At 40.3% G+C, this 23,147-nt stretch overlaps 1 protein-coding gene across 1 annotated transcript in view; it reads right to left on the bottom strand.

The window, feature by feature from the left end:
- DYNC1I1 (dynein cytoplasmic 1 intermediate chain 1) overlaps nt 1-23,147 on the bottom strand; it is a 262,229-nt gene that overhangs the window by 113,054 nt on the left and 126,028 nt on the right. Inside the window, exon 5 of the mRNA XM_004431372.3 lies at nt 6,270-6,359. Coding sequence (XP_004431429.1) covers nt 6,270-6,359 — 90 coding nt within the window. The remainder of the gene's footprint in view (nt 1-6,269; nt 6,360-23,147) is intronic.

Below are 23,147 nucleotides of genomic sequence, written 5' to 3'. Positions count from 1 at the left end.
AGGCTGACTGATTGTTATATAGATTCCACTCAAAAACTGAAACATGTCCTTCCAAACCTGCTTTCTCCCAAGATATCTTCTGCTTTTAACCAAACACATGGAACATGTCTTCTATAAGATACCTCACAACAGTTTTTATACTTTATTTTTCTAGCATGATTAATTTTATCAAACTAAATTTGAAGATTTGTTTGAAAATGAGGCTTAACTAGCAGTGTGTCATAGCATCTGAGAGTCAGCTCACCTGAGAGTCACGATTAGGTTACACAAACTGTTCCTTCAGTAGCAGGGCTTACATGAAACTATAGAGAAAGGATTAGGGACTCCCCTGGCTGAGAAACCCTCAAGGGCAGAAACTGCCAGCCGAATGTTTGTGGTTCTTCGGGAACGCCAGTTCTATTCTTGCGCAGAGAGCCTTCAATAAACGTTTGATTGATGACTCTTTCAGCAGGACCAGAAGCTCCCGAAGTTTAAGCTCCAGGAGGAGGGTCGTGCATTACAAGCCCAGGTGGGGTCTCTGGTGGCATCACTCACCCACAGGCTTTCCCAAACACTTCCAGGACCATCCCCACAACCAGGACTGATTTCTATCTGGCCACATAGACCGAGGAATCATTTAGGTGCAGTCACCTGCGGTACATTTTAGGGAAGTGTTATTTGATTTGATTAATGGTATCTTAAAGCCATTGTCCTGAGAAATCTGAACTGTCAAGAAGCCCTCTTGCAGAGCCATGGCAATAGATCTCAAGTTTTTTTTTTTGCTGAAGAAGACTGGCCCTGAGCTAACATCCATTGCCAATCTTCCTCCTTTTGCTTGAGAAATATTCGCCCTGAGCTAACATCTGTGCTAATCTTCCTCTATCTTGTATGTAGGTCGCCACTACAGAATGGCTGCTGACAAGCGGTGTAAGTCCGTGCCTGGGAACCGAACTCGAGCTGCTGAAGTGGAGCGCACTGAATTTAACCACTAGGGCACAGGGCCAACCCTTGATTTCAAGCTTTTAATGTTCATAATGTCTCTCCCCTTCTAGCCTCCCCTTCCCTGCCCCAGAACATGATGCAGGTGGTCTGGAGTGACTCCAGAATCTGTATTTGTACAAGAAACTAGAACGATTATAATGTAGTTGGTTCGCACCTTGAGAAACACTCTCCAGGTAATATTATAACAAACATGATTCATCTACTACAGCAAGAAGATCGTCTCCAAAAACAGTTCACCCTGTAGTTTCTAGCAGCTCTAAATTTAGTTAGAAATATTTCTTTGCTGCTAACGTCTCCAGAGCCCTAAATATGCCCGTGTGTATTGGGACTCTCCAAGAACCTTCACCAACATCTGCTGAGCAATGTTGACCGGATACCAGTTTGAGAGATGATGAAGTGGGCAATGTGTAGACCGTAAATCACAAGAAGAACTCTACAAAACCAACCTGGAATCCAACATTTACTCCGCCATTTGCTGGCTTTGATTCTTCAATCAATTAAAGTTTTCAAAGCAGCAGTTTTATCTATAAAATGGAGTAACGATACCTAATCTTTAAGTCTCGTTTAAAGGCTCAAAATAAATATACTGGGCAAATAGTTAAGAATTCAATAATTAGCAACTAAGGAGTAATTTATTGGTCTACTTTCTAAAACCCCCATAAATGAGGCATTTGAATTTTTTCACCCTTATGTAAGTTCAAGAAAAGAGTAAAACTACTAAATGTAACTAGGGAAAAGGAAAAAAAAAAAACCCTACAAAATGCGAGGTTCACTTTGTTTTGGTTAGGACTGTTACATAAATAAATAAACTTCAGTAAACAAGGATACTATAGGGCCAAAAAGAATGTCTTATTTTAAAATCCACATTCAGCCTTGTCACTGTTGATGGATAACTTGAGCTACTCTTGAAATTAAGCAGAGAAATAAGATTTTTTGCCCTTTATTCCTTTTTTATGATATTAAAAAATATCTTTTCTATTCTCTGTTTATCTTTTTGAGCTACTTCTATTTCACCTGTATCTTTCCTTACAGGTCCATTACCTTGAATAAAAAATAGTATCTGTGTAATTTTCTGTAATTTTTTCTACTCTGTAGCTTATTGTCACTTTGATCTCAGCTTTCAAGACATACAACTTCTTCTCTAAGAGAAACATAAATGGCTGATCAAAGTGTATTTGCAGAGGCCAAGTTCAGGAAGGTGAGGCAGTAGCCTCTCCAGATATTATGTTTGACAATACAATATTTGGCTTGAAATTAAATTGCTACTGAAGCAAAACAAAGGATACATTTTATATTAGGCTTTGATGTCTAATAGGGATCAAATGACATGATTTGTTAGCACAAAATAATAAGATGCATGTGCAGACAAGTACTCTTTTAAAGTCATAAACAATATTCAACTTAGGAGTTAAATAGGGAAAGAGTTATTTTTGATAAAAACCCCAAACCTCCCCCATTTAAAAATCTTTAAATTGATAAGTGTTGTTACAATGTAACGAAAGCATAACGGAGTATCCAGGAACCACAACCAAAAGCTGTGTTCAGAGATAAAACGTCTCCACACATCATATTTCATGAAAGAAAATTGGTTGATTAATGGAATCCACAGGGTTCAAAATACAAGCATAAACAATTAGAATCAGAATTGTATTACTCCAGGAGAGACCCCAAATTCCCCCTGAAATATCTGTTTCTGCAGCATTTTCCTATCCCTGGAACCTAATGAATTATTTTCAACATGTTCACTGTATAAAAAGGTAGGAATTAATTTAATAGCAAAAGGCATATCAGAGCAAAACATGGGCATTGATAATTTTTGATTTTTCTTACAAGTTAAGCAGAAAATGCTATTATAGCAGGTTTGTTTATTTTTGCAACACAAAACATGGAATATTTCTGCCAGGAGCTAACAATATTTTATGCACTTAAGAAGACCTTTTTATAAAAATAAAAATTCATTATGAAAAGCAGAAAACATGGATATAACTTACATATGATCCAAATAACAAGACAATTTTCAAACTTATCAAAATTTAACTGAACAGTTATATTTAGCTTTCAAAACAAATATGAAAACAACATACTAAATTCATGAAATTCAAAGTTTAGAAGACTGCCTAATTTCATGAATTCGTGGCCTGCAAAATTAAACTCTAGTCATAAATTTTATTTTAGGGTCTACTTTTTATTCTTTTTATTATAGAAATGTTCATTTCTCTTGGTTTTGTATATGAAAATACTTTTTGATGTGTCTTTCATGATGATTCTATCCTATTTGTTATGCCTCCTTGAGTTTTCATATTGACCTTAATGTCCACTTTTTCAGTTTCTTTTTAATTTACCCTATTTAGTAATACTATATCTTTTGGTTTCTAGGGTTTTGGGGACTTTTTTCCACCGTAAAAATGTAAAATTCATAATGAAATTCACAATTTACATTCAGTATTTTACAATTTCATTTTTAGGTTAAAAGTTATTTTTAAAATATCTACGTCAGAAATGTCTTGCCTTGTTTCAATGATGTAGCTTTAAATTTCAATATAAAAAATTACACTTGTAAAATATTTTTCAGTCTAAAAGATAAAAAATAAATAAGTAAACCCACGTAGCTTAAATATTAAATCAGATTAAATAGGGACAGTGGCTCTTAAGGGAATTTTACAGTGAACTCAGTTCATAAACAACAGCAGGAAAACCAAACCAAACTAATAAAGAAGGATATCCTTCTCTGAAGTTAATGTGAAGTTTCTGAGTTAATGCGCATTTACAAGAGTTAGGTTTCCAATTCTGTTGTTTTAAATCTCCAGACATGAAGATACTAGGATACTCACATAGAGAAATTTCCTAAAATTTGTTAAAAGCTAAAACATACCTGCTGTTTTTCCCTACTCTGTTGCGGAAAAAAAGGGTGAAAATAGTAATAAATCAAACCCGTATTTCTTTACTGTTTAATGCATTTTGATGTCACATGGGCAAAAATGTCAAAAGCTCGTGAGCACTGATTTTTTTCCCATCTCCCTCTCACCACTTTTTTTTTTTTTAACTCCAAAAAAGGCCAGATTTCTCAAAAATGTGTTCCCTGGTTTGAAACTGTGTATGTCAAGTTTCAGCCCAGAGCGAATTTTTATGGCTGAGTAATAAATCCCTGAAACTCAGGGTTCCTAATGGAAGTGCTGACACAGCCCTAACCACCATGCAGCCGTGTGAATGGCGCCACGATTATATCTGCTGGAGATTCTTTAAAAAGTTTGCAAAATACTGTCTTGCTTAGAAAAAAAGCTAGAGAGAGTTTGATGCCAACATAAACATGCTTTTAACCCATTATGTGCTAATTTGCAGAAAAGCCATTAATAAGGCACACAGCCGGCAGTAACAGGAAATGTACTTTCAAACTTCTTTTTGACTTTTAACAGGACTTTAATCAGTTCCATGAAGCACGAGTAACAGTTAAAACTGGAGGGTGTTTTTACTCAGAACTTAAGAAGGAGGTCGCAATGCTTTGCCAGAGAACACGACTTGGAGATTGGGGTTGTGGGCAGGAGGAAATCTGTGCAAAGACCCACAAAAGATACCTTGGCTCCTTATCACCCAGTACATCTTAAGGACATTTTGCAAAAGGAAGAAGAGAGTGTTTTAATAAATCCTGACTTATTTTGTCTCTTGCTATACCTGTATTAATGATATTCTACTCACCAGCTTTTTAAAAAAAATATGTTCTTATTAGAACTTTAAATATGAAATCTCTTCAATCAAATCCATTTAGAATCTCTTGGAAAGAGTAACTCTTGTGCCTTCTGTGGATGCCCCTGTTAAAGATGCTGAATCTATTCCCTGCCCTCAGTCATACCCCAGAACTTGACAGTTGTCAACCTCGCTCAATGCCTGAGCAGGTTGAAGTGAGTACATATGACCAACATGTACCCATTCCTACTAGGTCCCCAGTGACAACTATGCGCCATGCGCTGTGCCAGAGCTACAGGCATGTTTAACATGTAAAAATCAAATGAGCTTCTAGTTAGAGTTACATTGATCTCTATTTGGGACACAGTAGGAAATATGGAAGTATCTTTTTTTTTTTTTTTTTTTGTGAGGAGGACCAGCCCTGAGCTAACATCCAATGCCAATCCTCCCCTTTTTTGCTGAGGAAGACTGGCCCTGGGCTAACATCCATGCCCATCTTCCTCTACTTTATATGGGACGCCGCCACAGCATGGCTTAACAAGCGGTGCATTGGTGCGCACCCGGGATCCGAACCGGCGAACCCCGGGCCGCCGCAGCGGAACGTGCGCACTTAACCGCTTGCGCCACTGGGCTGGCCCCTGGAAGTATCTTTTAAATCTACATTCCATTCTCACTGGCACTCCATTTGTCAGTAAGAATGACAATTTCAAAATTCTCTTTTGTCTCCATAGGCTGAGAATCTCAAAGGGACACAAAATGAGGTTTTTAGGGAAACATCGCCTGCAGCATTTCTGGTCTTTCTCTTTCTTTTCTTTTTTGCTTTCTTATTTTTGAGACCCAGTACTATTACAGGAGGATAGCATCATGGTGAAATGTACTGGCTTTGGAGTCAACTACAAATCCTGGCTCATGTACTTACACATTACGCATCCTTGGGTAAGATTTCAAACCTCTCTCTTTCTAGTTCTTTATCTATGAAATAGGGAAAATAATAGTATCTGGTTCAAAAGGATGTTGTGAGCAGGAGACAATATCTCTAGAGTGCTTAGGAGAAAGCCAAGGACACAGCAAGCCCTTAATAAATGTTAGTCATTATTATCACTGGAACATGTAAAGATTGCTTCTCCTTATTCAGGCAGAGTTGTGAAAGAAAACTTTTAACAGTACAGTTAACAATCATCACTGTTAATGTTTCTACGTAGATCACATGAATAAACTTCAGAATTTATTGACAAAATAATTACATCTGCTCCTTTCCTTTACTGTTATCGTTGAGAATATATGATGGAGTGAACTAGATAACATGACAATTGATAACAAGCGTCTTATTTTATCACTATTTAGTAATAATTTTACTGGAATCATGACTGGACTTGTTGCTGGAATTGTGGATGGTTTATATTTTATTTGCTTCTACAGTCAAAAAATAAGTGAGTCTTGCTTTGGAGATTACAGTTTATGTTGCTAAATGTAATGTATTAAACAATCATAAAAAACCTTCCATAGAGGGAGTGTACATTTAATTTTTACTTACCCCTATAGTCCTTTATGTTGGTTAAAAAAACCCAAAACAATAAAATGATGACAATTTATCTTCCTCACCGTACCTTCCTTCACCTCCTGTTTTTTGTCTTCATTTTCCAGTTCTGAATCGTTGCCAACTTTAGGTTCCACCATTTCTTCATCTTCCTCATCATCTAGAAAAAAGAGAGAGAAAAATGCATTTTCTTTGCTTCAAATCAAAGTCTTTGGTTGATGGTGGGAGGTAGGGGCAAAGGGTAAAGTTCCAATCATTTAGGGCAACTTCTAAGTAAATCAGCCCACAACGAATGCCCAAGATATATGTTCATGAATATATGAATAAATTATCTCCAAAAGGGGCCTCTTTGAAAGTCTCCCCAAGTTGCTGAGAAACCCGCCCGGAGTCGGCACCTGCTGCATCCACCTCAGGCCCTCACCACGTGGGATGTCTTGGAATTGCCACTCTGACCTCTGAAGCTTCTTCGGAGATGGCCCAGGAACAGATCTTAAAATGTTTCCACCTGGGGCACATTCTCCACAGGGGACACCTGCTGTACAGACGACTCGTTTCCAAGTTAATTCTCACCAAATTAATTTGTTTTTGACCCACAGGAAAGGGTTAAATACAGGTCTGACCCCAGGTCAAATGCCATTGGCAAGTAAACAACCAGGGATTGGGCCCCAAAGTCACTGCCATTGGCCAGGGAGAGAGCAACCAACCCGAGATGGCATTTACACCTTCAGAGCAGCTCATGCACTAATGTAAATTTAATGAGCAGGAAGAAATGGACCCAGTTGGCTACCACTGCCAGATGTCAGAGTGCCCTTCCTGCCCTGTGCAAACGTGTGCTCCCTCTCTCTCTGCTCTCAATCTGCCTTTCTTAGAGGCCCCTTTCATTGCACAGCATTTGAAATCATCAGTCACAATGTAGACGTAAGGCAGAGTCAAGGTGTCACAAGAAAATTCAACTTACAGAATAAAATGATCTAAAAAATGAAAACTTGCTTTCACAATTTTTAAATATATTACCTTTGCTCTTAAGTATTATATTCACTGTAGGTTATTGGTTTCATTCGTTCAAATGGAGTTTAAAAGAAATAACTTCATTTCCTTCCTCCCCATACATTCATTGATGCATTCATTCATTCAACAAATATTTACAGACTTCTATAAGATCTCAAGCTCTATGGATAGTCCCATTTCCATCACAATAAACCCTGAAATTTACATCAACTCAAAATTTCAGCACCAACCACTTAGAGAATGTATTATAAATGCATACCTAAATGCACAAATAAATATGTATAGCCTGAAAAGCAACTCCAGAAGTTTTGACTATATTAAGCAAGTGATTTGTGGAAGGAATATTAATTTAAAAAATATGGACGTATAAAGTATAACATTGTAATTTAGATATTAAAATTTTTTAAATATGAATTTTCATTAAAATTCAGTACTTTATATGCATGTGTGTAGATTGTGGAACCAACCTGGTTACTTTATAACCACACTATATACATATTGGTAAGACTTTAAAACACCTTTAAGGAGAATTGTCATTTATTATTAACACATTCAAACATTTATTATTAACACATACCTATGAGGTAAAAAGCTGCACTTAAAATTTTGAAAAGAACAACGAGCTACCCAGAGTTTTAGAGAAATATACCTTTAAAATGTTAAGTTTTAAATAACACATCTAACTCCTTATCCAACTGCTATCTACCCATTAAAAACCTGCTTGGAAAGTCCTGATCCAAAGTCCTAACACTAAGCCCAATGAGGCACTAGCTGGAGAGGCTTCCTCTTCTGGTAAACCTTGGATGGAGAGGCAATTTTCAAAAGGCCACTAATCTGCTGGGAAGTGGCTCCATTTCTGAACCTTCTAGAGACGTTTCGTTAAATCTAACGGGTTCAGCAGCCATGCCCTGACACTTACTAAATACAAGTAAATACAAAGGTGATGAGGCCCATGTTATGGTTTGAATTGTGTCCCCTCTGACAAATTCATATGTTGAAGTCCTAACCCCCACTACCTCAGAATGTGACACTATTTGGAAATTATTGCAGTTATTATTGGAGTTATTGCAGATGTAATTAGTTAAGATGAGGTCATACTGGAGAAGGGCAGGCATTAATTCAATATGACTGGTGTCCTAAAAGGGGAAATCTAGACACACACTCACACACAGGGAGAACGCCATATGAAGATGAAGGCAAAGATTGGGGGGATGATTCCACAAGCCAAGGATGCTCAAGACTGCCAGTAAACTACCAGAAGCTAAGGAAGAGACATAGAACAGATTCTTCCTCACATCCCCAGCCTTCAGAAAGAACCAACCCTGCCGACACCTTGACCTCGGAATTCTAGCTTTCAGAACTGTGAGACTTTCAATTCCTATAGTTTAAACCACCTTGTTTGTGGTACTTCGTTACGGTAGCCCTAGCAAACTAATAAAGCCAGTGAAGCGCCTGACCGCCTATGATCTTACAATCTAGTAGAAGAGATACAGGAGATATAACATAATAATATCTAAGGCAGTGATGAATGCTTTACTTGTATAATCTAATTTATTTATCAGAACTTGGTACCATTAGCCTAGTTTTATAGATGAGAAGACAGTTATTTTCCCCAAAGAAATTCCCAACCATGTTGAGCTTCAAGTTCTGTCTGGTTCTGCCTGCTTTTGGGTCTATGATCTTTAACCATTATGTGTACTTCCTCCCTACCCACAGTATGACATGAAACAGAAATGCCATGGAGAAAGGCCTAAGGTACAAGCAGGTGTGATGTTCAATGGTAGTGTACGGAGGGGTTTGTGGAAGCTCTTTGAGGTTGACATAGCATGGACTCAAAATGGATCACTCTTCTACTTCCAAGAGGTGAGCACATGTGAGGCTCAGCTGAAGAGAAGTTAGGTTTCACATCCTGGAGAGCTATACATACGGATTGTTTAACTTACCAAGAATATACATGCTACATCCAAATTCTGTACTTATCTACATTTTGGAATCCACTGCCCTGAGACCTGACCAGCAGTGCTTAATACAAAGCATTAATTCCTCTGGCCAGACGGATTCACAATGTGGGTGGGAGCAGCACAGCAAGGAAAGTAACTGATCTGGGTTCCAGGCTAGAGTCTACCATCTGCTAGCGTCTTGATTTTACACAATTCACAGAAACTCTCTGAGGCTCTGTTTCCTCATCTGCTGCACTGGGATAATGATCCTTTCTTAAAACACAATGTTGTTGTAAGAATAACGAAATAAAATAATTGATGTGAAATTGCTTCTTAAACCACCAAGAGAGTTGCGAATACTTGTAACTGCAAACAAACGTTGCCTTAACTTGTATGTCAACAAATACTTATTGAATATTTACCGTGTGCCAGGGGCTGGGCATACAACAGGGCACAGGACAGACAAAAAAGTCTCTTTGCTCATGGAGGTTCCATTTGAGTTAGAGGAGACAACGGCAAACAAATAAATAAATGGAACATATTCTGTGTCAGATAAGTGCTATGGGGAAATAGAAAGCCAGAGCGGGAATTGGGCATTCTGGTAAGAGGAGAAAGAGTTGAAATTTAGAATAGAGTGGTCAGGAAAGGCCACAGTGAGGTGACATTTGAGAAAAAACTTCAATGAATGAAGGAAACGAGCCACATGAAGATCTTTGGGAAGGAAGACTAATAACAAATAGATTCTTCCATCGCATTCTGTGGATACAAGGGGTGGAACGAGTCAAGGTCTAAATTAATTTACTATCAGTTCCACTATGGAAAACAATTGTGCTCTTATCAGAGCCACCTAGTTTGTACATTCATGCCATCTGGTTCTCAAAATGAAGTCGGTTTCACCAAATGACTTGAATTAGTCCGCTTTAAATAGTATCAAGTTCTCACCTTTCACAGATACAGTATACAGGTTTTTATTTTAAACATTTATTCCTGGAAGAGTCAAAAAGCAACATCATGACAGAAATTACCATTAGAGCTTATTGGAAAAAAATTATTTTATAAGGGCTCGGCTATAAAAAGGGCCAGGTTCGTGATAGCAGTGTGCATGTTTATGCATGAAGTATGTGGGAAAATAGCAGGTTATCTAATTCATTAAATAGAAAATCCTTCCCCAGAGAATATGTTTTCAATGAGTTTTCTTTTTTAAAAATCTTGACAAATATTTATTGTGTTTATAATATGTACAAAATCCCATAATGAGATACTGTGAATGACAGAGAAACAAATTTAAAAAATAGTACCTGCCCTTTTAAAGTGGTTACAAACCAGTTGTAGGCATTAATTTTTAGCGGCCACAGAATTCTTTGTCTATCAGCCTTTTAAAGACATAAAGTAAGTCTTTCAGTGGATTTGTAAAGGAAATAAAACACAAGAGACTGGTTTGTTTCTCCGCATACTGAGATGTTTGCCTTGCTCAGCAAAGAGAGTATATTTTTCTTTAAGACTCTGGTTTCCTTTCTGGTGCAATTGGAATTACTTCTGTTGAAACCATTTTCAAACCAGTTAAATAACTTTAAAGAAAAGTATTTATGTAGACCCGCTACAGACTACTGATATATGAGTTGTGCCACTAGTTCATACCCGGTTACATTTCCTCTGAGATTGGAGGAAAAAAAAAAAATTACCACCCATGTATGGTTTCCTGTACCAGGTCCACACAAGAAATTAGGCTCGTGGCAGAAGTTAATTACCTGTCAGGCCAAGGGGCTAATTTCAAACAATGGCATCTTTTAGACACATTATTTTATTTAGCACCCAAATTCTGCTGTCTGCATTTGCTGTATTCATTCCCTCTAGTTGGAAAAGTCTTTGGTAACCACTATGCTCCTTCCTTCAGATTTTCTGAAGGTCTAAGAATGAATAAGTGCATGTTCGGCAGCAATCACATAGAACACACTTAGCACCAGGCCTGACCTCTGTATGAGCTCCGGAAGGGTTAGTTTCCTCTACCAGTCTGTGGATCAGAATGAAGCCAGTTTAGTCAATTTGAATATGCCACAGTCCTCTGCCTATTGACCTGCTGTCATGGTCTCACAAATCTGAGACATTGGAAAGGGAGTGCCGTGAACGTTTGTCACAGTTTGGCAATACAGTATCAAAACCCCTTTCTGTCTGAGGGGTATTCCCCTTGTAGTACTGTTGTATAGGTGACATGCTGGACCCTACTTTCTTCTCCTGAAGCCCAAGGAGAGCCATTTTCCTGCTCTCTGTCTCCTGGTGACCAGACACAGGTAGGATCTGGGCAGTCAGACTGGATGCTCCTAACCAGGGCTCTGTCTTTGGAAATAGGAGGCAAAGCCGAGAGGACAGTTAGGATTCATTTTGGGTAACATGCCATAGTAGCAGCAGTGGCCAGCATGCTGGCCAGATTGTTCCAGAGGTCCACGGTCTGAGTTCCCTTGGTCTTTGTCCTTTCTCAAGCCTGTTCCTTCTGCCTCCTGCTGATTCTGTGAACACCAGATTTCCTTCCAATAAATCTCACTAGAGGTGGTGTCAGCACCAGATTTCCTCCAATAAATCCCACTGGACTTGGTGCCTGCTGCTTGCAACCAGAACCCTCAGCGACGCAGGCGGCCCTCTGTGAAGAGAAGGGCTTGTGTTTTACGAGGTCAATGGGTTCTCGCTTTCCCCTGCTCTGTCAGGGCCTGCAAAATCCCAGGATAAGAGGGTCTGAGTGCCTGGCCTGAGCCCCTGCTGCCTGTTCTTTGCTTTTCATGAGGGGGCCGTGGCCCCTCCATTTACCACCTCATGGAAGACCACTAAGTCGGGTCAGGTGGAGAAGGGCAGCAGGGAGCAGAGCGGGCCAATTCACTCCATCCTTCTTGACTCCAAAGGGCCTCTTGCTGCTGCCAAAAGTGGGAGGCACAAAGCAATTACCACAGGACTTCAAATCGAGCAGGCCAATGACTGTAAGATGCACAATTACTTTATGTACAACTAAGGAAAAGGATTACCGCTAATTAAACTATCACACATAATCAATTCTAACATGAAAAATTGTGAATGTTGGAGTTGATAAAATAATTTGTGGCATAGAAATGAATAGAAACTAGCTTCCAAGAAGGGATGGCAAGAACACAGAGTCAGTTCTAAACCAAGCTCACTACCGTGCTACTTGCAGAGAAACAAAGGCACTTTTTTGTTTCTTGTTTCTTAGATGTATTGCTTTCAACTTAAGAACAAACGCCCTAGCAGCTCTCACATAATTCTATGTATAGCTATTTCAGATGGTGATTCTTTTTATAACGTATTTTAAATTTTTCAATAGAAAAAAAAGAGTTAATCTCTTGAATTAAAATTTGTTTTTGATATAAAAAATAATTTACTTTAATACAGATATTCTTTGCAGTTCTGTCTTTGGCCTCATCTCATCTCATAGCAAATGTCACTCTGGATAATATTTACACCTATATCTTCCATCATCACCCACAACTGATATCTCCAGCCAAGATATCCCTTCTAGGCTCCAGATTCTGTACTGCACATGCCAACATGAATGTCCCACAGGCTCCTCACACTCGACATGTTCAAAGCAGAACTCCTACCTTCTGCTGAGATCTGCTCCTTTTATTGCATTCTCCATCCTGCCTAATGGTACCACCATTTACATGGGTTCACAGTTGGACACCAGAGTACCACCTTCAATTCCTCTTTTCCATCAGGCCCTATAAGAAGGGGTCTCTAGGTCCTTTCAATTCCTCATCCAAAACCTCTCTCAAATCCACCTCTTTCTTTCCTGCACTGCCCTAGTCCATCATTACCATCTCTTGCCTGTAGTATTAGAATAGCTTTTTGACTGATCTTCTACCACTACCAGTCTTGCTCTATATTTCTAATAGTTTCATTTTTTATTTAAAAAACTCATCTATATGTCCTTTCTCCACCTAAAAATCTCCTATAACTTCCTATAAATTTCAGTATAAAGCCCCATAACTCCTTCTTGTCTCTTCTACCTCATCTTCCATTCTAGCCAATGCACAATCACCCAATGTCCCTGTGGGTTCATGCCTCAAAGGCATTGCACATTATCTTTTGCTGCCTATGTTGGTCTTCCCTCCAATGTCCAGGAGGTGATTATTACAAGCCCTTTGTGATACAGGTCCAGAGTTTCAACACTTCTTCCCAAGAAGATTTGTTGACCCCTTCCATTGTTCCACCACTCCACCTTGTATATATCTCTGTGACAACCCATCTCATACTACTTGAAATTAGGTTTATGCATCTGTCTCCACAATGAGATACAAAAGTCTCTCAAAGCCCTACTCTTATTAGTATCATCAATGTCAAGTACTGAAACTAGCAATACCAAGACAGCTGATTGTTCTGGAAAGGTAGTCATGAACCACACTGTGTAGGACCTTGAATGACAGAACGAGTTTGGATTTCTTTCTGAGGATCATTATCTCCCTTTTAATAAACAAAAGTCTCATTTAGTCCATAAATACTATTTAAAATTTCAAAAGGAATTCAAGGCACTGGTGATGTTAAATATGGCTTTTGAAACCTCACTTATCTCCTTCCCAGTCAGGCCTTCATGCACATTTGATGTATCTCTCTAAGGGCAGCCTGACTCTTGATGAAAAGTATTGCGGCCAACCAGCCCTGTAGAGAAACCAGAGGCTTTTAAAAATACAAGAGACAAGGTCTGATTTTGTTTAAGAATACAGAGGCAATATCGAGGCTAGAGGGGAGTGGGAAAGCCTAGAATGAGGGAGACAGAAGGTGAGCTATACTCATAGTCCCAGCAACAGATGATGAGAACTTGACCCAGGATGGTTCAGTTGCCAGTGGGCGTGATGAATTGGACTGTGAATGCAGACATGTGTTTGCACAGCAGACAGTGAGGGCTCTCGTACAGAACTCACTCAAGTCACCCTATCCTTGGATCAGCTTCATGTACGGTTTGCCAACTTTTCCAGGAGTCCAAAGAGAGCCACCCTCCAGATATGTATCACAGCGGCCAAAATAAAGTATAACATGCACCACTGAATGCTTACAGAAACCAAGGTGAGCGCCTCTGTGCTTTAAAAATATGCAGGAGAGACATATTTTGTGGGATTTTCAGTAAGCACTTTGTTAAATATACTACATGCTAATATTTAAAAAACCTTCACTTTCTGGTCTAGAAAAATCTGGTCAGAGTAAAGAAAACATACATTTCTCATCGTACAGAGCGCTCCTGTTAACACTCTAGGCCACATCAGTTCTCTCCTAAGGCTCTAACATGACAGTACTTGGAAAGTTTACTTCCTGATGGAATGTCACCCAAGGCATCGCAAATGGGAGGAAATGAAAGAAAATATTCAAAATGAGAGAGGAAGCCAGAGAATAGTACTTTTTAGCAGCTGTTTCTGAAACTTGTAACTGGGCAGTACTGTATGTGTGCAGTAAATGTGTGTTGAATTGAGCTGATGTGGGTTAGTCAGCCTGCATGGAAGGACAGAGACCAGGAAGAGAATGTCCTCAGAGATGTCCAGGCAGGAGTCCATGGGTAACTTCAGCATTTAATGTTTGTGGATGGGAAGGCTTAATTGATCTGTATTTCCATAAATTTTTCTTCTTACAAACCTTTAGTGGCTCCCTATTTCCTAGATTAGCTCAGCATTTAAGGCCCATGACCATCTGACTCCAATTTAATTGACTCAGAGCAGAACAGCCCTTGAGTCAACTACGTATGAAATAGACCAACTTTGTTATCAGAAACCACCCTACCCATCTTCTCTCTCTTTAGTGTTTTATACTTTTCAGGCCCCCATCTCCCAAGCTTTCTGAGGAAGTCATGGAACCTCCAGCCACAGAAGAGATCCATTGGATGAACTAATTGATACTAATGGATTAGAGAATGGTAGCCCAAACAAATGAATCTCTAATGGCAAACTGCAGGTCCTGCAGGATCTGGGAGGGAGAGAGACTTTGAAAGGGCAGAGCTACCTCTCAAATCATTCCTGTGTTCTGCATGCTTGGAAGCAGAACCATCCATTGCACAACTCCAGAAAGCAGCACTCTCATTGTACTCTACGTCAATAGGGCTCCTTGAAGTGTATAGGGTACAGACTCTATGTCTAACCTTGGCAGCCTTATTTGTATAGATGTCTACACACACACACACACACACACACACACGTTCTGGGCAATAATTCGAAACACTTGAAAATGCAATTCTTAGCTGTTTGGAAAGGGAGAAGGGACTCCTAGCTTTCTTTTTCAGAAGTAAATCTCTTTTGCTGCCTACTTTTGATTTTGGACAATCCTGTATCCTTCTCTTTCTTCTCTCTACCATTCCTTCCAAATGTGTAAATACGCACTTCCTCTTAGTGGGAGCATTGCTTGTGAAAAAGAAAATGGGTCACAGGGACAGAGATGTCATCATGTCTAACTTTCAGCAGCCACTCTAGAAATGTCCCAGAGGAAGGTAAAGCTCAAGGTCTCCAGGTACTAAAATGGTTATTGTGTTGTTAACTAATAAAAATAGAGTAAAATAAATAGAAACGATTTAGAAAGATTATTTGGCTTGTAAAGAAATTGTTCTCAGGGAGAAAGTGGTACCTTCCATCTCTAACAACTGTCAGCTCTGACTACTAATGTCAGAGCAGTTGTCACATCAGTCAGTTCACATAGAGGTCATCCCGCCATTACGTATTTTCCAGCATCCTTTTTGTTAATAGGACCAAATCTTGTTAACTCTATCTCTTTGTATCCCCTTCACTTGCATGACTCCCTTTGTCCTCTCCATTTTCCACCTCTTTCTCTTTGGTTAAGGCCACCGTGGCCTTTTATGTAGCTTTCTGTCATGGTCTCCTAGCTGGCGCTCTTATCTCTAGCTTCTCTCCATGCCTACCCTTGCTACAAACAACACCGTCAGAGGAATCCTCTTAAAACAAAATTCTGTTCATATAAATTTCCCAGTGAAAGCCCTTGATAGTTCCCACGATATGCAGAATAAAAGCTGGGTTCCGTGGCCTAGTCTTCAAGTCCGCCAGGGTCTGGCCCCAACATGTGTTTCCTGCTTGAATTTCCTCTACCTGTTCATGCCTCTCACCCCTGCCCACACACACACTCAAGTCTTCCTGCACTGGTACTGTGTTTGCTGCACAAACTTCCACATTCAACTGTCCTTGGTTCATGCTGCTCCCTCAGCCAGACTCTCCTTCCCTTCCTTTTACAAAATATGAGCACGTAATATGTGTGTCAGGCCTACTATTCCAGGTGCCAGAGATACAGCAGTGAACAAAACAAACAAAACTTCCTGCCTCTGTGGAGCTTGCACTCTAGTGGGGGAGAGAGGTAATAGACCAGTTAAACCAGTAAAGTTTAGAGCAGGTTAGAGAGTTGCAACTGCTGAAGAGAAAATGAAAGCAGGGAAGGGAGGGGAAGCGGCGGGATCATAATTTTACATAGGTAGCTAGAGAGGCAGCCTCTGAAAAAGAAGGCTCCAGGGGGCCAGCCCAGTGGCGCAAGCGGTTAAGTGCGTGTGCTCTGCTGCGGCGGCCCGGGGTTTGCCGGTTCGGATCCCGGGCACGCACCGACGCACTGCTTGGCAAGACACGCTGTGGAGGCGTCCCATATAAAGTGGAGGAAGATGGGCATGGATGTTAGCCCAGGGCCAGTATTCATTGGCAAAAAGAGGAAGATTGGCAGATGTTAGCTCAGAGCTGATCTTCCTCACACACACACACAAAAAAAGCCTCCAGGAACTGAGGGATCAGGCCTTGTGGATACCTGGGGAAAGCATTCTAGGCGGAGGAAACAAGAGCACGAGGGCAGGATTTTGCCTGCAGTGTTCAAGGCCTCAAACACCTTTGTATCTTCCCCAAGTGCAAAATCCAGCTATACTTCAAGATCTGATTCAAATGACCCCCCAGATCCCCAGATCTCTCCTACTCTCCCTCGTTGGAAGGAATTTCTTCCTCATTTAACCCTTTATAGCACTTCACTTGGGTCTCTCTTAACTTTTTTTCTTCCAATTAAAGAACTATTCTGTTTAAGATGATGGCATTTATCACTCTCTACTTTATCCACTATGTATTTGTATTAAGTAGTAAACATCCCTGTACATCTAGATGAGTTTTCTTCTCCATCCAAGATTCTAAATTTCTTGGAAGTATGATGCATTAATTATTCATTATTTGCCCCAATATGGGTATTAAATAAATATTTTTGACTGTTTTAAATGCTAATAATCTCATTTCCCCAGTAGTTCTAAAAAGTGAATTTTCTCAGTGGTTTCCCAATGTTTTAGCTGGATCACAATCTCCTCACTCAATTTCAAATTTTAAGGTTCCTTTTCCTCCTCACTAGGTCTCATTATCATTGAAAGCAACTTGACTAAACTTACTCAGAGACTCCCTACAGTCACTGTGAGGTTCATGGTCCTTTATTTTGTTTCCTATCCTGCTCACTGGTCACTAGGTCTTTACTCACCACCTGAGGTGGGCTCCGATCTGTTCTAGGCATCATGGAAAACAACAGCTATCGATTTACTGAATTATACACGTGAAGTTTTGTGGTAAATGTTTTATGTCCTCTAGCCTATTTAATCTTCATAATAACCCACATAGGTAGACACAACTAGTTCTCTCTATACGTGAAGAAATGGGCTTAGAAAGGAAGACAATCTGACTGAGGTCACAGAGCTAGAGGAAGCAATAGAGCCAAGATTCAAACCCATGCTTTTCTAACTCCCAAACTCCCTCAATGTACTGCTAAATCATACCAAAGAGTAGAAAGGAAGAAAAGGGAACTGTAATGGACATTTGTGGCTTTGACCACCCAGAATATACCACCCCACTTCTTGGAATGTCAGTCCCTCTATTCTTCTTTGGTGGACCCATCACTACCCACTCTCAGCTAAATAAATTCTTCTTGAGATTTAGGGGAAAACTTTGTATCTGCGGCAATGGCCAATGAAACTAAGTCTCAGTATTTTTCTTTGGACTATCAGTAGAGTGACCATATAAGCTACCGTCCAAATTGGAAGATATCTGAGGGGGAGTGGAGGTGCAATTAATATCTAAGCAAGGCTGGCAGGTATGAATGAGGACTCTCTGGGCAAACCAGGATGTGTAGTTACCCTAACCATCGGGAAAGCAACTCCTATCCTCCTTTGGACAAGGTGACTGTCCTGTGCAATCCAGGATGTTTGGTCACCCCCTATAACAAGGAAGTGGACTCCTCCCTTATATTGGACTGTGTGACTGTTCTGGCTAAGCCAGGACACAAGGTTATCCTAACTACCAGGGAAATGGATCCCTCTCCTCCATTGGATTAAGTGTTAGACTAATGTGGAACTGAAGCTGTTTTGGGTCTCTACACGGAACTTGAGAAAGAATCAATAAATCAAGCAGGGCCAAAAGACGGATAATGGTAACAGTTTGAAAGCTAAATTGACCAGTAGCTGAAGTTAGCATGCCCCTAGAATCTAGGGCCTAGATTTTAATTGTAAGAGCCAACAAACTTTCTTTTGGCTTAAGTAATTTCGGGTTAGTTTCTCTGTCACTTGCAACCAAAAAAGTACAAATGGTCAGGAACTAGTAATTATTGAGCCCCTACTTTGTGCTCTGTAGTTTCTCCGCATGATCTCTTTCAGCAGGCACACTATCCTGCAAGGGAGCAGAGGGTTGAATGCATGAGTCCTGATGTCATGCTGCTCAGGCTCAAATTCTGGTTCTCCCATGTAGTAGCAAACTTGGGCTACTTACTTAACCCCCTGTGCCTCAGTTTCTTTGGCTGTTGATTACAGAATTGCCCTCCTTGGATAATAGCAATTCTTTAATTGCTTAATACACTTAAAGAATATTTTAGGGGGCCGGCCCCGTGGCTTAGCGGTTAAGTGCACGTGCTCCGCTACTGGCGGCCCGGGTTCGGATCCCGGGCGCGCACCGATGCACCACTTGTTCGGCCATGCTGAGGCGGTGTCCCACATACAGCAACTAGAAGGATGTGCAACTATGACATACAACTATCTACTGGGGCTTTGGGGAGAAAAAGGGAAAAAAAAACAGGAGGATTGTCAATAGATGTTAGCTCAGGGCTGGTCTTCCTCAGCAAAAAGAGGAGGATTGGCATGGATGTTAGCTCAGGGCTGATCTTCCTCACAAAAAAAAAAAAGAAGAAGAAAAAAAGAATATTTTATTATTATTGATGAGAAAATTGAGACTCCAAGAGGTTAATTAAATGGCTGAAAGCCAGACAACTACTATATTACAGAGGCAGATTTTTGAACCCAAGTTTTGAGACTCCAAATTCCATTCGGTTTCAACTGTGTCCATAGTCTCCTGGTTGCTTGAACTAGGCTGTGAAGGATGGAGATGTCTCAGTGGTTTGGAGGTGAGACTAAACATGGCCAGTGGAGAGGAAAGATTGTGGAAATCGCAAAGTCATTCTAGAGCACACCTGAAAAGAAAGCTGCCACCCATATTCTGTCAAACAGATCTCAGTTTCTCTTTCCTTGTCTATTCCAGTTTCAGTATAGTTTCAGCAGAGTGAGCGGGCTGCCTCGCAATCCAGTATAGATTCAGAAGTGTCCCCATGTACTGCAGGGAGGTGCACTTGGACAGTCGTGTCTTCTCCAGAACAAGACCGAGCCTGCAGGATGTGCCCCACTCCCTGTCTTACTGCATGGCTTACACTCTCCCCTCTGCTGATCCCGCCTCAACCGAGCTAGCTTCCTAGTCTTTTCTTTATCTTGCCAAGAACTCGCACATCTCACAGCTTTTGCATTTGCTATTTCCTCTGTCTGGAACACTCTTTATCCAAATATTCACATGTCTTTCTCATGACGTTTTTAGGGTCCCTGTTCAAATGTCACCTCATTTGTGAGGCCTTTCCTATTCAACCTATAGAATATAGCCACATACCTAACCCCATTCTGCCCTGGCACATGGCACTTGTTTTCCCCTTACCCTGATTTTTTTTTCATTTCATAGCACTGATAACTATCTGATTTTATACATATATTTATGTATGTATTCATCGTCCCACCACTAGAATGGGAATTCTACAACATCAGTGACTCTCTTCTTTGCTGTATCCAAAGCACCTAGAAAACAGCTGGGTGTGTGGCAATAAATATTTGTTGGATGATGAGACGACTGAATGCACAAGGCAGTGCTGCATCTTGAAACCAACACACACACAATTCCATAAGCCAGCAGAGTGATGGCAGTCCCTGTTATGGAAATCAGGACCCCCCACCTTGTCATCGGTGCTTACAACCCCTCAGCTCTGATTCCTTGAAAGGGAATTATCTATCTCTTTTGCATTCTTATTCTCTAGAAAATGGAATGAGATCTGAGTGCTTTCTGCTGACTTCCATTTCAGCATTTTCTTGCTCTGGTGTCCAACCCCCGGCCCAGAGAGAACTGATATATTTTCCATCTGGAAATACATCAAAATTCATCACAGTCCAATTCTCAGGGAAGGTCATTAGCACATTTGTTTGCTTTCATCCTGGTATTAACAACTCTATTTGGGGCTAAATTATTTCCCCTGGTTTCAACATCAAGTTTTCCCATTGGCTGAACTATGGAGTCCCTTGTCTGTCAATGTAATAATTTTCTATTAATTATAAAAGAAGAAAGCTAGCAGTTTGAGAGTCTTAAGGGAAGCATTTGTCTAATCCAAGAAACTGATTTTCCAGTTACTTGGACTAAGTACAACTCTCAGTTGTGGTCAGATTCACAGATTTCAAAGTGCCCCTTGTTTTTACTTTCTGGTCAGTCTAGACAGACATGGTTCTTTCCTTCATTTTTCAAGCTGTTGAAACATCAAGTTGGTCAAAAGAATCCAAATCTCTAGAGAATAAACTGAGCAGCACTTCACCAGAGACTTCATAACTTTCTATTGAATATCCCTCCAAACAGAAAAACAAGCTCAGTGGTGCTAAGAGATATTTCACTTCAAAGGCTCAGTGTGAGTGTGAGAATGAACCTCTGACAATAAAAATAATGACCACTATTGTCCTATTTGGAATGGAAAAATAGTCTAGTGGTCACAGCACACAGTCCTGAATTTTTGGCCTGTTCTCAGCTATTTCAGATTCATGCTGGGTGTCCTCACCCAACCTAAGTTGCCCCCTTTAATAATAATTCTTCTATTTATTATAATTGGACACATGTTCTTGAGAACCTTCTATGTGGAAGGCATAGGCTACATCTTATGGGGGGCACAGAAATGAATCAAGAGAGATGCTTGAAATCAAAGAGTTTGGCATTTGGGCAGGGAAACGGCAATTGTGTATAAATATCTATATTGAAAGGGAGGAAGCCTGGAGATGTGCTATGGGGATTCAGTAGGGGTGATGTTAACTTCTCACAGGCAGACTATGAACAGGGAGAGATGAGAGGGAAGCAGCCTTCTTAAGGAGTTTAATTGAGTTGCATCTTGAGGAGTGGTAGGATCTAGACAAGGATGTAGAGATGGGAATGCAGGGTATCATCTCAAGAAGAGGAAAGAGCATGTGTGAAGGCATAACAATAGAAAGATGTGTACAGTAGCAACTAGTTCAGCAGAGGAAATCATGAAAGGCCTTAAATACCAGGATAAGCAGGGTTATACACTTCTGCTATTTGGTCCACTCAGCTCCGTTGAGATGAAGCACTGTAAATCCACATTACTTCAACTGATGTCAAAAGAGGGTTTTAAGGATCCCTAGGTACTTAGCAGTACCACAACCCAGGAGAACAGTTTTCCTATCAGAAATTTTACAGTGGGTAAATTATTTACATATTTTTTCCCCAGACATAGCATAGGGAAAACATGGTCTTATTCATGACCTTTTGTTGTATGATATGTACAAGATAGTTTTCTTAGCTCCTTTAAAATTTATTTTCTCATTGGTAAAGCAGGGATGCTAATTTCTGTGCTACTTACATAATAAAGTTGTCGTATGAAATAATGAGATAATGGAGATAGAGATGCTTTGTCAGTGGTAAAGGGCTATAAGGTGTTAGTTATTAAGGTAGGGTAATTGTAATAATAATTACAGCTTCTTGATGTTCAATGGCCCACTCAGCCACAAAAATGTACAAGGTAGGAAGAAGGTTATGCAATAGAAAAGAGAAGAGAGACTAAAGTTAGGATCCATCATAGAAACAAAGGGCTGGAAAGATCTATGAGACAGCTATTGTTGGGTTGTGGCAGGATTTGGGGATGAGGAGTGTAAAGCACCCAGCATACTTCAAACAACAGAATACAAAATAAGGGTTCAAGTTGTGTGAGGCAGACTCTAAGTCCTGTTGAGACTAGAGAAAGCGTTGTCAGCTGTGGGTCATCAGACGAGCATTTGGGTAGAGTCGGGGCTTACTGCAGGCATGAGCTTAGATTTAAAGGACAGGTAAGAGTAGGATGGGTAGAAGAAAGGGTATTAGTATCTATATCATCCAGAATGTAGATATTCTGGGCTCCAGTCATACCCTACACTTTCCTCTTTAAGGGCACATAAATATGGGGCATTAAATTAAGTATTGACTTCTCTCTGTACTCCCAGCTCTCAGTCCAATGCCTGGCCCATAAAGGATCTCTTTACTTGTGCGTTGAGTCAATCTAGGTACATGATGAACGGAGGTATGAAGTCAGGAGAGAATGAGCACACATTCAAGGGTAAGGGAAGAAAAGCCATGTGAGGAAGGAGCAAGGACAAGACTGGTGGTAAGGCTGGAAGCTGTGTGATGGCTTGGAAGCTAGGCTAAGTCTTGAGTTTTGATAGAACAGAGAGAGCAGGGAAACAACTCAGTTTAAACTAAGTATTACCTGGGAGCCATATACTGAACAGGCTACAGCTTCAGCCCTAGACATAATGCAGTCTTCAGGGGCACCAACAAAGGAGAAAGAACTGAAACCACAGCCACCATGATTTGATCATGGTACTCTAGTGAAATTGATTTTTTCCACAACATGTGCCAATCGCCACTTCTGCCCTTGGTCACTGTTGAGGCAGACTCGAA

This window comes from Ceratotherium simum, chromosome 1, assembly GCF_057802395.1.
Source record: "Ceratotherium simum simum isolate JZ-2026a chromosome 1, ASM5780239v1, whole genome shotgun sequence".
Classification (NCBI taxonomy): domain Eukaryota; kingdom Metazoa; phylum Chordata; class Mammalia; order Perissodactyla; family Rhinocerotidae; genus Ceratotherium; species Ceratotherium simum.
The sequence above is the reverse complement of the archived record's forward strand: the minus strand, read 5'-3'. Positions and strand labels throughout refer to the sequence as shown.